The sequence below is a fragment of the Anas platyrhynchos genome, chromosome 27, assembly GCF_047663525.1.
Source record: "Anas platyrhynchos isolate ZD024472 breed Pekin duck chromosome 27, IASCAAS_PekinDuck_T2T, whole genome shotgun sequence".
Classification (NCBI taxonomy): Eukaryota; Metazoa; Chordata; class Aves; order Anseriformes; family Anatidae; genus Anas; species Anas platyrhynchos.
Genome location: NC_092613.1, coordinates 8,335,992 through 8,348,895, shown reverse-complemented (window position 1 = coordinate 8,348,895; position 12,904 = coordinate 8,335,992). Strand labels below are relative to the sequence as shown.

Sequence of the window (12,904 nt, the reverse complement as noted above, 5' to 3'; positions counted from 1 at the left end):
GCAGGGGCTGCAACGAAAGTTGTGTGAGGTGCTGGTGTGTGAAAAGAGAAACCTGATGGTTGTCAAAACATTTCTTCAGTGGCAGACTTGGCTGTGCGAGGTTAGCGGTTGGACTTGAGGACCTTTAGGTCTTTTCCAACCCAAATGTTTCTGTGGTTCTATAAATATTACATTTTTGTCAGATCACACCAGTCTGGGGGCAGGTACTGAGGACTGCTATAAACATTTTACAACTGCAGTGCTGTTTGCCTGAGATTTTTGGACCAGTTAAAGCCTTATAACCAAGCAGTGGCCAGCACTACTACAGATGTGCCCCATCCCTCGCCAAGTAAGGCTCAGTGACAACAGGAACGATGACAACTTCACAAAATAAGGAAAGCAGGGGAGCTCTAAGGGGTCCCCAGATGCGTTTTTGACGCTCAAAAATTGTTGATGTGTGCTCAGTCACAGCAGCCCCATGGCTGGGCTCAGCCCCTTACCCTTGGAAGGTGCAGCTCTGGTTCCCCAGCAGCACGGAGACGCGGCTGCCGGCGCCCAGGTGGTGCCCGGCGATGGTGACCAGCGTCCCGCCCGACTCAGGGCCACGGCTGGGTGTCAGGAAGCTCACGGCCGGCGTCTGTGGGAAGACAAGAAGGTCAGCAGTGCTCCTGCCTGCGCCCGGGGAGCAAAAGAAAACCCTTTTCCAAGAGGAACAGCAAAATGGAGACGTGTCCTGGACGCCTGACAAACCTCCTGCTGAAATGTTGAGCCCTGCTGGGAAGGGGACACACCTCGGTGAAGTAACTGCAAGTTCAGCCTGGGCAAAATACAGTACTTACCTTTGCCTTTGTTCCCCAATAAATAAATAAAGCCAGCTGCTTGCTTGGCGGTTTCAAAACTGAACCGGAGTGCGAAGCAAGCAAACTGCCACAGTGGAGATCCAAACACAAGTGTCTGAAGTTTGCCGCCGTGGTAAAGCATAAAAAAATCAAACTAAAACCAGGGCACGGCAGTGGGAAATACCAGACCACGTTAACAAAACGCAGCCAGCAGCCCCAGCCTCGTGTGCAGCAGCGTGCTGGCACCGTGGGGGCAGAGCCTGCGTCCCCCAGCCGATGGGAAGGCATCGCGCTGCGTGCGCTAACATCCCCCTCGACGTTTTGTCAGCGATATCATTGCAGCAGTGCCACCTCTTTATCCTGCCTCGTGCTCCTGATAGCTATTTGTCCCCCGTAATGGAATTTGCAGAAGGATGGTACCTTTTTATTTGTTTTCCATCAGCGGATCTAACCAAATTGTTTTACTAATGCTTCCCCATTACCCTCTTTATGACTCTCATCTGCAGCTGGCAGCCTCCCAGCACCACTCCCTCGGTGCCACCTGCCTGGCAGCTCGCTGCCTTTGTGCTCCTTTCCAAACACAACTGGGCTTTTTTGGGTGTGCAGTGCCTGCAGAGCAGCTCAGACCAAATGCCTGTTTGACCCTGACTCCTCACTCCTATGAAAAACGCACAATCCACCCCGTTGTGGATAATTATGGAATAATTTTACAGTGGGGTGGAAATTCCTTCTTCCCGCTGCTGGCTCTGCACTGGGGACAGGCTGCTCGTGGGAGCCCAGGGGCACCCAGAGCGGGTCCTTCACATGTTCCTCAGCTCCAGCCTCTCACAATCCTCCAAAATTCAAAGCATTGCCAGGCCCAGAAGCTGGGGCTGCAACCCCGAGCAGCTGCAGAGCTGAGGGCCCAAACCAGAGACCTGCAAAACCAACCAGTCCTGGGGCGAGGCTGGCACCGGATGAGGGTCTGAAAGCTATACGGGAATTTTCCACCTCCAGCTCATGAATCGGTGATAATTGTGACAGATTTACAGATCCGAAGCAGCTCCAAGGTTCCATATCCCCAGACGAAATGGGTGTAATTAGGGTGCGAGCACAGCTCCCGCCTGGTAGCAGACACCAGATGAGCTCACCAAGGCTCGAAGCCTCCCAGGGTCACAGCACAGCTCTGCTTTAAGGTACCAATCACTTTTACTACTGACTTTAACGGCGTGAACCAGCTGTAATGGAATTTGTGGCGGCGCCGAAGAGAAAAAATAAGAGGCCAAGTAACAAAAGGAAATGATATATGCGAAGTTTGAGGTGCCTGAAAAAAGAAACGATTGAGTGCTGAAAATGAGAAGCAACAATGCAAAGGATAATGCTCGACGTGTGCTTACCAGGTTACTGCAGGGTACTACTCCACGACTCACCGCAGCTATTGCCTTCCACTGGCTCCTGATTATTGTTCTGCCTTTTAGCTAAGACCCAAAGTAACAACGCTCCTTCATTACTCTTCCTTACCCAAGACAGGATAAAAAATGTGAATCCTGGCTCCAATTCCTTGGCAAGATTATGCACAGAAGAGCCCTTGGGTATAGAACAAAGCCACGCTTTGCGAAGTGCTCCTGCTTTGAGTACACCAACGCGCTTTGCAGGGAGTAACTCAGCCCAGCAAGTCAAGGGTTATCGCTATTCTGGAGGTGCAAAGCTGAAAACAAATGCTGTGGAAACCCTGGTTGCAGGTTCCCACCTAAATCCTGCCTATTTCATAGACCCACACAAGCTTTGCATCTTGAAAACTGGGCTCATTGACTGGGCAGCTCCAAACAAACAGCTCGTGCCACACTATGGGGAAAGCATTTGAAAAATCTGGGGCTGCCTTTTGGTGTCGGAGCCCCAGCGTTCGCTGTGTGGCCCTGCAGAGCCCGAGCCTCGCAGGGCGCTCCCCGCCTCGCAGGGCACTCACCACGAAGGAGTACTGCTGCGCAGACCTGGCCGTGAACTCAGGCTTGCACTCTCCGATGCACAGGAGCACTGGGCCGGAGCTGATCCCTGGAAGCGCCTGCCCCATTTCACAGACGATCCTGGAAGCAGAAAGGCAGCGAGGCTTTGTCAGGAGGTGCCAGCAGCGCCCTGTGCCGAGCTGGGTTCTTTTTTTTTTTTTTTTTCTTTTTTCCCTCTCCCCTCTTTAACTTTGATATCTGCCTCTTTGAAAGAAGTTAATTACTGAGTCTATTTTTACCCCATGTAGTAATTTAAAGAAAAAAAATCAAAATTAGACATAATTATTACAAGCTGTAAACTCCAGAGCAAAGCAGAGCACTAATGGCAATATATTAGCCAGTAGCAAAGTGAGTGCGAAGTCCTTAGAGTAACAGATGAGTTCATTAAGGGAACAGCTCACACTGCAGTCTCCCAGTTAATCAAAAATGGAGAAACCTGCTCGGGGATGATAGAGACAGACGCGGCGAGCAGGCTTTGCCGTGGAGACAGGGCTGAGCATGCTGATGCTGGCGGATGGAGTCAGTGGAAACCAGAGACACGGATCCTGTGCTCGCCTGCATCCAGCTCAGCCCCTCGGGGGCACCCCGAGGTGACATCGGGAGCTCGGGCAGGGGCTGCAGGGGTGCATGGTGGTGATCGGGGGCCCAGCACATTTGTCATGGGTGCAGGGAGAGGTTTCCACAGGGACTTCAGCTGGCTGAGCTCTTTATCTAGACCTAAGCTAAGCTAAAAACCCCTTAAAGACCCCTGCTTGCTCCCGTGGCAATGCTGGGAAGAAAGCGGAGAGCATTGAGCCAGGCACTGGGAACCCGAGGATACGAGGAGTAACCTGCCCCGGCACAGGGAGAGGTGATGAAGGCAAGGAAATGCTTGTCAGTGCCTGGCCTGAGAGCCAGAGCTGGAGGAAAAAAAAAACAGAATTTTCTTTCCCTGCTGAGGCTGAAGGTGCTTTTGCAAAGTGGCAGGGGAAATGCTTGCTTTTCCACTGATCGTGTGCAAACGCATGAAAGGATCCAATTTGTGCAGGCAGCATTTCGGCAGCCTTCAGCAGCATTAAATCCACTGCGAGCAAACTAAAATAAAAAGACGAAAGGAAGAAAGAACCTGCAAACAGCATGCACAGGTGATGCCAGGAGGCCTAACGAAATACATACATGCTAATAAAGAGCTCTCGTGTGAAAGTCCTTATTGCTGCAGATCAAAACAGGTTGCCTAGAGAGACGCTGCCTTTGCAGAACAGAAAGGGAAGCATCTCAGCTGCAAGCCTTAATCTGCCACGTGCTCTGCTCTGCCTTTCAGCCAGCCATCGCCTGGGCACCTCTCCCTCCTCCGCCTGGCTCCTCATTACTTCTCCTGCAAGCCAGCGCCGAGGAGGCTGCGTTTCAGCGAGGGTCAGGGCAGAGGACTGCAGCCTGGGAGCAGCAATCTGTACTCCTGCAGCAGGCTGGCAAAAAAAGCCCCGCTCAAGAGACACACACCGAGGGCTACGCACGGGGGGAACACCAAACACTCAGCTGTTGGCCCCTGAAGCAGCAGCCGAGGGCACGGAGAGCATCTCCGGTACCGCACCAGGCAGGACGCAGTGAGGGACAGGGGCACGAGTGACCCCGGTACACCTGATCCTGATTTCTGATAAAAGCCAAATCCCCAGCAGGTACCTTGTTACAAAATGATGCATTCGGCAGAGCTGTAGGGTGCTGATTGCTGGGCTAAGTGGCCCTTTCACCAACATTAACCTAATTGCTGGCTGATAGATTGCGTGGCTGGAGCATATGGTGAGTCATTACAGTCTTGGAATTCAGTCTGCCCACAGAAGCCTAAAGAGGGCCCTTTTATCTGTATTCATCTTTAAAAGGCAGCTCTCATGCTAACGCTTGCTGTTATCTGCCCAGGGTAAATGTTTTAATGATGTTAACAAACTTTGAAAGCTCAAGAGCCGTAATTAGAGTCATGATTATAAAATCAGGGTTTCATACCATCAAAGGAGGACAATTTTATAATATTCTGCCTTTTATTTGAAAAATAAAATAAAACAAAATGCCGCTCAGCAGAACAGCCCAGGCCACGAGCACCAACGGCGTGCTCGGTGCACGCCGGGAGCCACGGCTGCGCTGACGCTGGCGGTGCTGGGCTGCCACAGCACCCTTCACCCTGTGGCTGGAGAACACCAACCGACCAACTGCTCCCCTCCAAGAGGAGGGGATTTGGGCTGCAGGTAGGGAAAATGGTGCTGGGGAGCAAGCAAACAGCAAACCAGTGCCAACGCATCCCAGTGATGGGTGCTTCTGCTGCGCTGGGGCTCAGACTGGGAGCCACCGATGGGATGTCACCAACAGATGACAGCCACCTCCAGCTGCTGCCCGAGATGGGGCACGTCCGTGCTGCTGGTGGCCATCCCTGGGGAGCTGCCACATCCCTGCAGCCACCCTAGTCCCCAGCAGGTGACATGGGAGGGCCCATGGGGACGCTTCCCACACTGCAGCTCCCCTGCCCGGCGCTGATGACCCCCAGCAGCACGGCTGACCTGAGCAATCCCCCAGGCAGCAGCAGGACCAGGTGTCACCGTGGGAGGTTTATTCGCCCATCTTCTGTTACATGCCTATTTTCTAATTTTTGGTTGACGTTTTTCTTAGTGAAATAAATGAATTGACTCCAGCGGAGGCCCATTTGGATTAAGGGGCTGTCACCACCTCACATGCCTAACAAATGGCTGCGCGCAGCCGGTGGCGCCGGCTGAATTTCAAGTGCGAGGGGGAGCGGAGGGGGCAGAGAGGCTCAGCATCAACAGCAAGGTGCTCATCAGAAAAGTTGCTTAGCAAAGCAGGAACTGCCGCCTGGAAGGGAACAAAACGCTTAATGAAAGCTTAAAGGGCTGTTTGACCCCCAGGATACCATCCAAGCACCCTGTCCCCTCCCGGCCGCAGGGGCACCATCCATCTCTGGACCCGTTCCTGCAGCTCTGCAGAGCTGGAGCGGGTGCAGGAACCACCAGGGGCTGGAGGAGTTATTGGAGGAGTTATTTTGGAGGCTGGGGAAGAGGCGATGTCCCCGAGGCCACTCACTGTTCGGCGACGACGTACTGCTCCGGCAGCGGCGCGCACGGCACCCCGGCCACCTGCACGCCGTGGGCGATCTCCGAGAAGTCCAGGCCCAGGTTCACGCCGCGGATGGTCACCCTGGTGCCTCCCTCCGGGGGGCCCGACACCGTCAGGATCTAGAGGGAAGCACAACACGGGTCAAGCTGCGGGAGGGAAAGGGAGCTGGTTCCCCCGGGAGCCCCGTGTCTGGCTGGGAAAGGAGCCCCTGTTGTGCGCACCGCGTCCCCCACCCAACCACGGGCACCTCCTGCCGCAGCCACCAAGGGCACCCCAGAGAAGCTGACAAAGCCAAAACCCCCGTTTTTTCCTCAGAGGGGACATCGAGGGTCCCTGAGCCTGGAGCTTGGACAACGCCACTCCGCAGACAGAATAAACCCGGCTCCTTTTTCATGGACTACACGACAGACTGCGGGTAACCTTCCAGAAGCTGCCCGCTGCTTTGCAGAACCTTGTTAACTTCTGCCTCGGCCGTTCCCTGAATGTTAATATCACATTTTATTAGGAAGTTGGCACCTCGAGTGACTTAGAAATGTTAAAGGGCGAGGTGTGTGCTTTAAAGCTGCCTGTTTATAGCCTACCTCAGCCGTAATCAGCCCTGCTTCTATAGACTTTCATCAAGGACAATATCCTCGCCCATGAGCAGTATAAATTACACCAACGTACAGTCACAGGACTTGGACCCAAGACTCTCCAACAATCGTTCTGAATCTGCCACCGGCCTGTTATTGCTCTTGGGTGAGTTACGGATCTTCTCCATGCTACAGCTGTTATTAATAAACAAACAATCTATAATAATGCACTTTAATTAATTTAATGGATAAATCTTGTTTATGCTTGTCGGTTCCACCTTTGTCTTTGGCAACAGATTGCAGCTCCTCAGGTCCCCCTCCTCAGTGTTTCTGGCTGCCTGGCAGCTTTCCCTCCACCTTCCTATGAGCTCGCTGTTCCCTGCTCGTGAGCAGCTTCAGAAGAGGCACAAGCCCCAGACCCAGAGCGTGCCTGCATCCTGCTGCCCTGTGGGGCACCCCAAAACAGCCCCCCTTGCACCCTCCTCATAGCCCCATGTGTGCTGCACGTTCCCCATCCCCTTCCCATCCCCTGCAAGCTGCCAACACGTGCAGGACCCCCCAGCACCCTCCCACCTCCCTGCCCTCCCTGCTTCTGCCACATTTCAGGTCTCAGCTGAGCCGTTTTCCTCCTCCCATCCTTACGTCTCAACTTCTTGCTCTCCACCTCTGCTCCTGTTCAGGGCTCTGTTACCGAATCTGGCAAAATGTGCTGGGGTTCAGCCTGCTCTCTGTGCCCAGGTGTGGGCATCACTGCATCCCAAAGCACCTCGGCTTTCCTCTGCACGTGCTCCAACTTCTACCTCCCTCTCCTCCGATCAACAAAGGGGGTTTCTGATCCCTTCATCACACCCTGCCTGCTGTGCTGCTGCTCTCTGCCTCGTAGCGCAGAGCATGTCCCGTCCTGTATCATTTAGCTCCGCCAAGCACTGTGTGCCCACAAAGACACGGCACAAAATCGAGCCGTATTGCATTACACTGCGTCCTGAAGGCTCGTGCTGCTAACTGGGAATCACCTGAGCTCGGCAGTTCACGTACCTGACAGCTACAACTGTCCTTTGCAGCTCCACATTACTCTAAAATGTGTTTTGTTGCAGCGCCTGCGCTGCCAGGCTCGTTGGCCCCTTCCCCTCTCCAGAAAGCAGTCGCAGTTTGCCATTTCCTGACCTTACCACGAGCAGCGGAGCCAAACGGCCCTGCCAAACAAAGCAGGGCTGATCCTGTATTTTGAAAATGTCCTGACCTGGAAAATCCCCAATACGGAGCTCCACTCGACCTAGATTTTAGTGGTCGCTAATTGAACAGTTTTGAAGTAACTGTGCCATAAAGCAGCCCCAGGGTTAGAACAGATGCATTCAATTAATTACAGCTGGGGAGATTCAGTCAAAATCGCAGGAAGACGAGGAGCCTTAAAGGTCCAGCGGCAGGAGCACCCCGACCCCAGTACCCCCGGGTGTGCTCAGTGGTGGTGCTGGGGGCTGCCCGGGCTGCAGGGCTCCCCGCGGTGACCGCCCAGGTTTCTGTTCCCAGCCAGAAAGCATTAGGAAGGGATAAACCCCAAACAACCCAAACCAAACCCGATCAGCCCTAATAAAGCGGTGTTTCAGCAACTCACAGGGCAGCCCACAGGGATGTGGTTGGTACAGCCGCTCTCAGCCTTGGAGCTCTTGGATTAAAAGTGGAGGATTAAAAAACCCACAAAGGGCAGCTACGGGACAGCAAGGCCACTACCAGGACTCATACGCTGGCTGTGTAAGGGGCTATACTTCTGCTGGAAAATTTTTAGGATGTCCTGAAAACAGGCTGAAAACCACCAAGATCCAAGGTGGGGCCTGGAAAGCCTTTGGGTGTGCTGATGCCCTGAGCTGCCCACCTCTGCTCGCTGCCTCAGCCTGGAGCTAAGGAGCAGCCCACCCCCTCCGGTAACACCTGGTCCCTCTGTGAGAGGACTTAGCACGTGCCAAGCGTTGAGTTATGCCCACAAAGGCTTCAAATACACGAAGTGGATGGTGATAGGAGCTTGGTTACCCTCGCACCCAGCCCTCACAGTACATAAGGAACACGGATACCGCCCTGCACTGATCTCGGTGCTTGACACCGTGGCTGGCACCCCAGGGACCCCGTGGGACACCCCGCTTCCCTCCCCAGCCCACAGAAGACACGGCTCTAACAACACGAGCTGTGTGTTGTCAGCCCCACGCCTTGCACCAGTCAGCATTTGACAAAAAGCAGGATTTATCCAGAAGTCTGTGCATGAGCCAGGGAGCCCCAGGACAAGGCTTTCCCTCTGGAGCCGGGGGAAGCTGCGACACCTCGGCACCATAACCGGGTGGCGTCTGCTGGGGTGAGGAGAGCACCCTGCCTGCACAACCAACGGCACAACCCCTCCCAAACCTCAGCCACCTTCGCTCTCTTTGTCTTTTTTTTTTTTCATCCAAGCTGTCCGGATCCCAGCTGATGAGCCCAGCGGGGGACCAGCACATGAGCATTGTCATCCCGGCATGATCCGTCCTCGTCTCTGCCTCGGCTGATAGCACATTCAGAACCTAATTGTTATCTCTGCAGAGCAACTCCATTATTCAGCCTGACACTGCCCCCCCTTCAGCTGTTTGTTGCACTGATGTTATATTAATGAGGCCTGCAAATAAATGAATAGGAGATCAGAGTGCCGCTTGTTCACAAGAAAACTGATTTTTATTTATTTATTGCTAAGACCACAGCCTGCATGGAAGTCACGCTGTTAAAGGGACACTGTTGGTGATGGCAAGGCCTCACAGTGTGGTGGGGTAAAAAAAAGGCTGTGTGCAGCCTGCTGCCCACTTGCTTTTATGACTATTAAAGTGTGATCTCTTCTTGCTAGTTGCGCGTCCCCCAAAGGCGCTGGACCCAGGAGCAAAGCCCTTGACCTTCAGCTCCAGAGGAAGAGTGAAAGTGGCCGGATGAAGCAAAAGGAGTGGAAACCAGCCCGTTTTAAATGCTCTTTTAGCGTGAGTCGTGCAGGGTGTTTGTAACACAGGCACTTGTATGAGTGAGTGCTGCTCTCCAGCCCAAGATTTTAAAGCCAGCGCCAACCTACACCTAACCCTGAGACAACACAACAAACCCTGGGCCTTTCTCCCATAAAAACGAAGCGAATCCCTTCCTCCCAGGGGGTCAGAGCACGGGCTGCTCCGACAGACCTGGTGTAGAAACCAGCCTGAGGGATGAGGAAGCTTCCCCCCTGGCTGAGCTGGTGCACGCGCGTGTGCCGCGTCCTGCTGCCTCCCTGCCAACTCCTCAGCTGGGGACAGCAGGGCAACAGGCTGCTTGGGCACAGCACCGTGAGACACCTGCACCTCCTGCAGAACGGACACACGCTCAGGGCAAGGGAGACTATTTTGTTAATGAGGTTAATTAAGTGAGAAACAAAAATCTTCTTCCATTCCCACCTGGTAGGAGCATCACTTCTAATAGCAGCGTTAACAGACCACGGGCGGTTTTATTGGTAGGAGTGCTCCTGGGAGACTCAGCGGTCTGAACGGAAACATCACAAACATCACCTCTAGACTAATTAGCTCCCTAGTTTAATTAGCATTCCTGCACCGGTCCGCAGCGGTCACCCCACCACCGGCAGCACCGTGCTGAGTGACAGCTACGTGGCGGGGCAGGGGCTGCAAACCCTGCTCACACCCAAGGTGACTTCGCAGGCAGCAACGGAGCATTTTTGTTCCCCAATCTTCAGCTCTGGATGGGTGCTGGGGTGCTGGGGACAGCCCTGAGCCCCCCTGAAATGGGGAGAGAAGGGGCCAGGGGTGGGCAGAGCCCAGCGGCGCTCTTACCTCGGTGATGCGCGGGTTGGAGCACTTGACGTTCCTACTGGACCAGTCGAGCCAGGGCTGGGCGGCCGGGGGGCTGCAGTGGGGCCGCAGCGTGCACTTGGCCTCCCCGCTGCACCACCCGCACTCGAACTTGGGGTCGGCTTTGAGGCAGAGCCCGCAGCTCTCGCGCTGCGCCGCGCACTTGTACAGGTGCACTGCGGGGAGAGAGGGCGGCACGCCATGAGTTGCTTCTCCCCACGGGGTGGGTTTTTGGGCTTTAGTCTGGGGGTTTCCAGCAGTTCTCCCACTGCCGTGGTGCAGGAGGTGCTCCTGCCCAATGTGGGGTCACCCAGGACCACCAGGTCCCTCCCTCCCTCCCAGCCCTCGTGGTGCCACGACGAGCCCAAGCACCGTTACCTTTCAGGTCCTCGGGGTTGTCGATGACAAAGTTCCCGTTCCACACCACAGCAAAGTCCACGGCCAAGTTGCTTATGTCCATCCCGTCATAGAGGTACTGGAGAAGAAACCCGAGTGAGATGCCTGCGGGGATGCTACCAGGAAACACTCTTTTTTTTTTAACAAGCAGTGATTATTCTCTGCCTTGCGCTGATGTCTGAACCACCACCACCACTTCCACACTTCAGCTCTAGGGTCCTGCTTTGGCTTCCTCCTCCTCACCGGGAAGAGATAATTAAATCAGATCTAGTCCCCGTGAGAGGCGATGGATTAATTATTCCACTCGCAGCGGCTGCTCTTGTCACTCAGTCCCTAGCTTATCAATACAGCCCCTCCAGATAATCACCCTGCAAGGCCTGCTGCCTGCGGGCTAACTCCTTATACATACAGGCACCACGCACCCTGGTGTGACTGGGAGCTCAGAAATCACGCTGCACAGCCTTGGCTGATGAAATAGGCATCAGCTGCGAAAAAGGAGATGGTGCAGAGAGGGCCTTGCCATGTCTGAGCATCAGTCGGGTCTATGACAGCACGGAGGTGAATTATTCACCCGCTCGTGGACATCCGGGGGCTGCAGAGAGAAGCTGGATGCTTCCCGTGAATTCCCGGCGTGTTTTGAAATTCCCAGCATTGCCATTAGCAGCAGTGAGGCCTCGTTCAGCTGCTCTCCGTGAGTCAATCAAGAGCTGCTAAAAAATCTTTAAGAAGTGAGCGCTGCCATCATCTTCGGGATGAGGGAACGACGACTGAACGAAAGCAGAGTGCTCAGAGGTTGTCTCCGTGTAACAGGTGCCCTGTTTTAACTTGCTTCTGGTCACAGGGATTTACCTTGCCTGGGTTTTACTAAGAAACCACATCTTCTGTTCGGCTGATGGAGCCGTGAGAGCAGAATTGCTCTTCAATTCTCTGCCTACCACTTCCTATTAGCCTAACAGGAAGAAAAGCGCTTCCCTAATGTTTATAAATTGCTTTGGATAGCAAAAGTACTGCACGGTATTAATACATTTATTAGCCAGCAAGCTGCAAGGCCCAAAGACAGCCAGTGATGGATAAATATCCAGCGAAACTTTTAAAAATTCAAAACTTGATTAACAATTTAAGACCATCTGCACTGAATGCTAAAGCAGCCCCTGATGTTCCTTGTTCTGCTGCCTAAAACAAACCCAGCGCACCCTGCCTGACCCCGGGCCCCCCCGAAAACCCCTGGGGAGGGTACCCCTGAGTCAAATCCTGCCCAGTCCATTGGCAGTGCTGAGCCCCAGCCTGTACAAGCTGAGGCCGAGCTGCCTTCCCCTGCCTGCTGCTTCAGCAGCCTCCCTCCCGAAATTTCCTTCCCTCTGCTGCGCTCTCTCCCCTGGCACTTTTCCTTCCCCCTCCCTCCCCGCACCACGCGGTGTTTCAGCATTTCTGTATGCATCAAGCCACTGTGACCTGGAATTTGACAGCTCCCTGATAAGGGGTCTGCGATTCTCCTTATCTCTCCCTTGTGAATCAGCTCGCCTCCACACCTTGGTGCGTTCCCTCCTCCTCCCTTCCCCTCGCTGACCCCTGCAGTTGGGCGAGGAAGCACCAGATGCGGGGCCAGCACCACAAAAACGCCCACAGCAGCTCCCACCTGCACTTTGGGGCCAGTTTAACCCCAGGACTTTTCGCTCCATCCATCCCCTTCCCTCCCCAATGCTGAGCCCACCTCCCTCGCATTGCCGCAGCCTGTTTTGGGAAGGCGCTGCGTGGGGAGGAGGGGAGCTTCGGCTAAAAAAGAAACACGATGGGAGGCAGCCCCATGCTCCGGAGCTGCTGGCGGCTCCTGAGCAGCCCCAGCCCCGTCCCCACGCTGTCCCTGGGCACCCAGCAGCACCCCGAGCCCCCGGCCCCCTCACCGAGCTGTTCTGGCACTGCACGCTGGAGCTGTTGAAGCGCAGGGCGGGCACGCGGTGGATGACGCCCTGGATGCTCAGCACGCACTCGTAGCCGCGCTGCCCGGACTGGGGCTGGGGCAGGTTTCTGGCTTTCAGCGTGATGGGCTTCACCTCTCCCACCGGGATCAGGATCTCCTCCGTGGGGAAGAGCTGGGGGCAGTCCTGGGGGCAAGAGAAGACAGTGGGAGGTCACGGCGGGGATGGGACATCCATGGCTCCAGGCACGTCTCAGCCCACGGTGAGCTGGCCGATGCCCCGAGCACGCCT

General features: G+C 54.8%; 1 protein-coding gene across 8 annotated transcripts in view; it reads right to left on the bottom strand.

Moving 5' to 3' along the window:
• The window catches only part of PLXNA2 (plexin A2), a 412,814-nt gene that overhangs the window by 31,933 nt on the left and 367,977 nt on the right, over positions 1-12,904 (bottom strand). For 7 of the 8 annotated variants that reach the window (XM_072028626.1, XM_072028627.1, XM_072028625.1 and 4 more), the window contains 6 exons: positions 12,599-12,799; positions 10,680-10,776; positions 10,284-10,477; positions 5,864-6,015; positions 2,764-2,881; positions 480-616 (listed from right to left, as the gene is read on the bottom strand). In XM_072028626.1, coding sequence (XP_071884727.1) covers positions 480-616; positions 2,764-2,881; positions 5,864-6,015; positions 10,284-10,477; positions 10,680-10,776; positions 12,599-12,799 — 899 coding nt within the window. Of the gene's footprint in view, positions 1-479; positions 617-2,763; positions 2,882-5,498; positions 5,636-5,863; positions 6,016-10,283; positions 10,478-10,679; positions 10,777-12,598; positions 12,800-12,904 lie in introns of those variants that run through there. The other variant, XM_038168204.2, reaches the window with a different exon arrangement.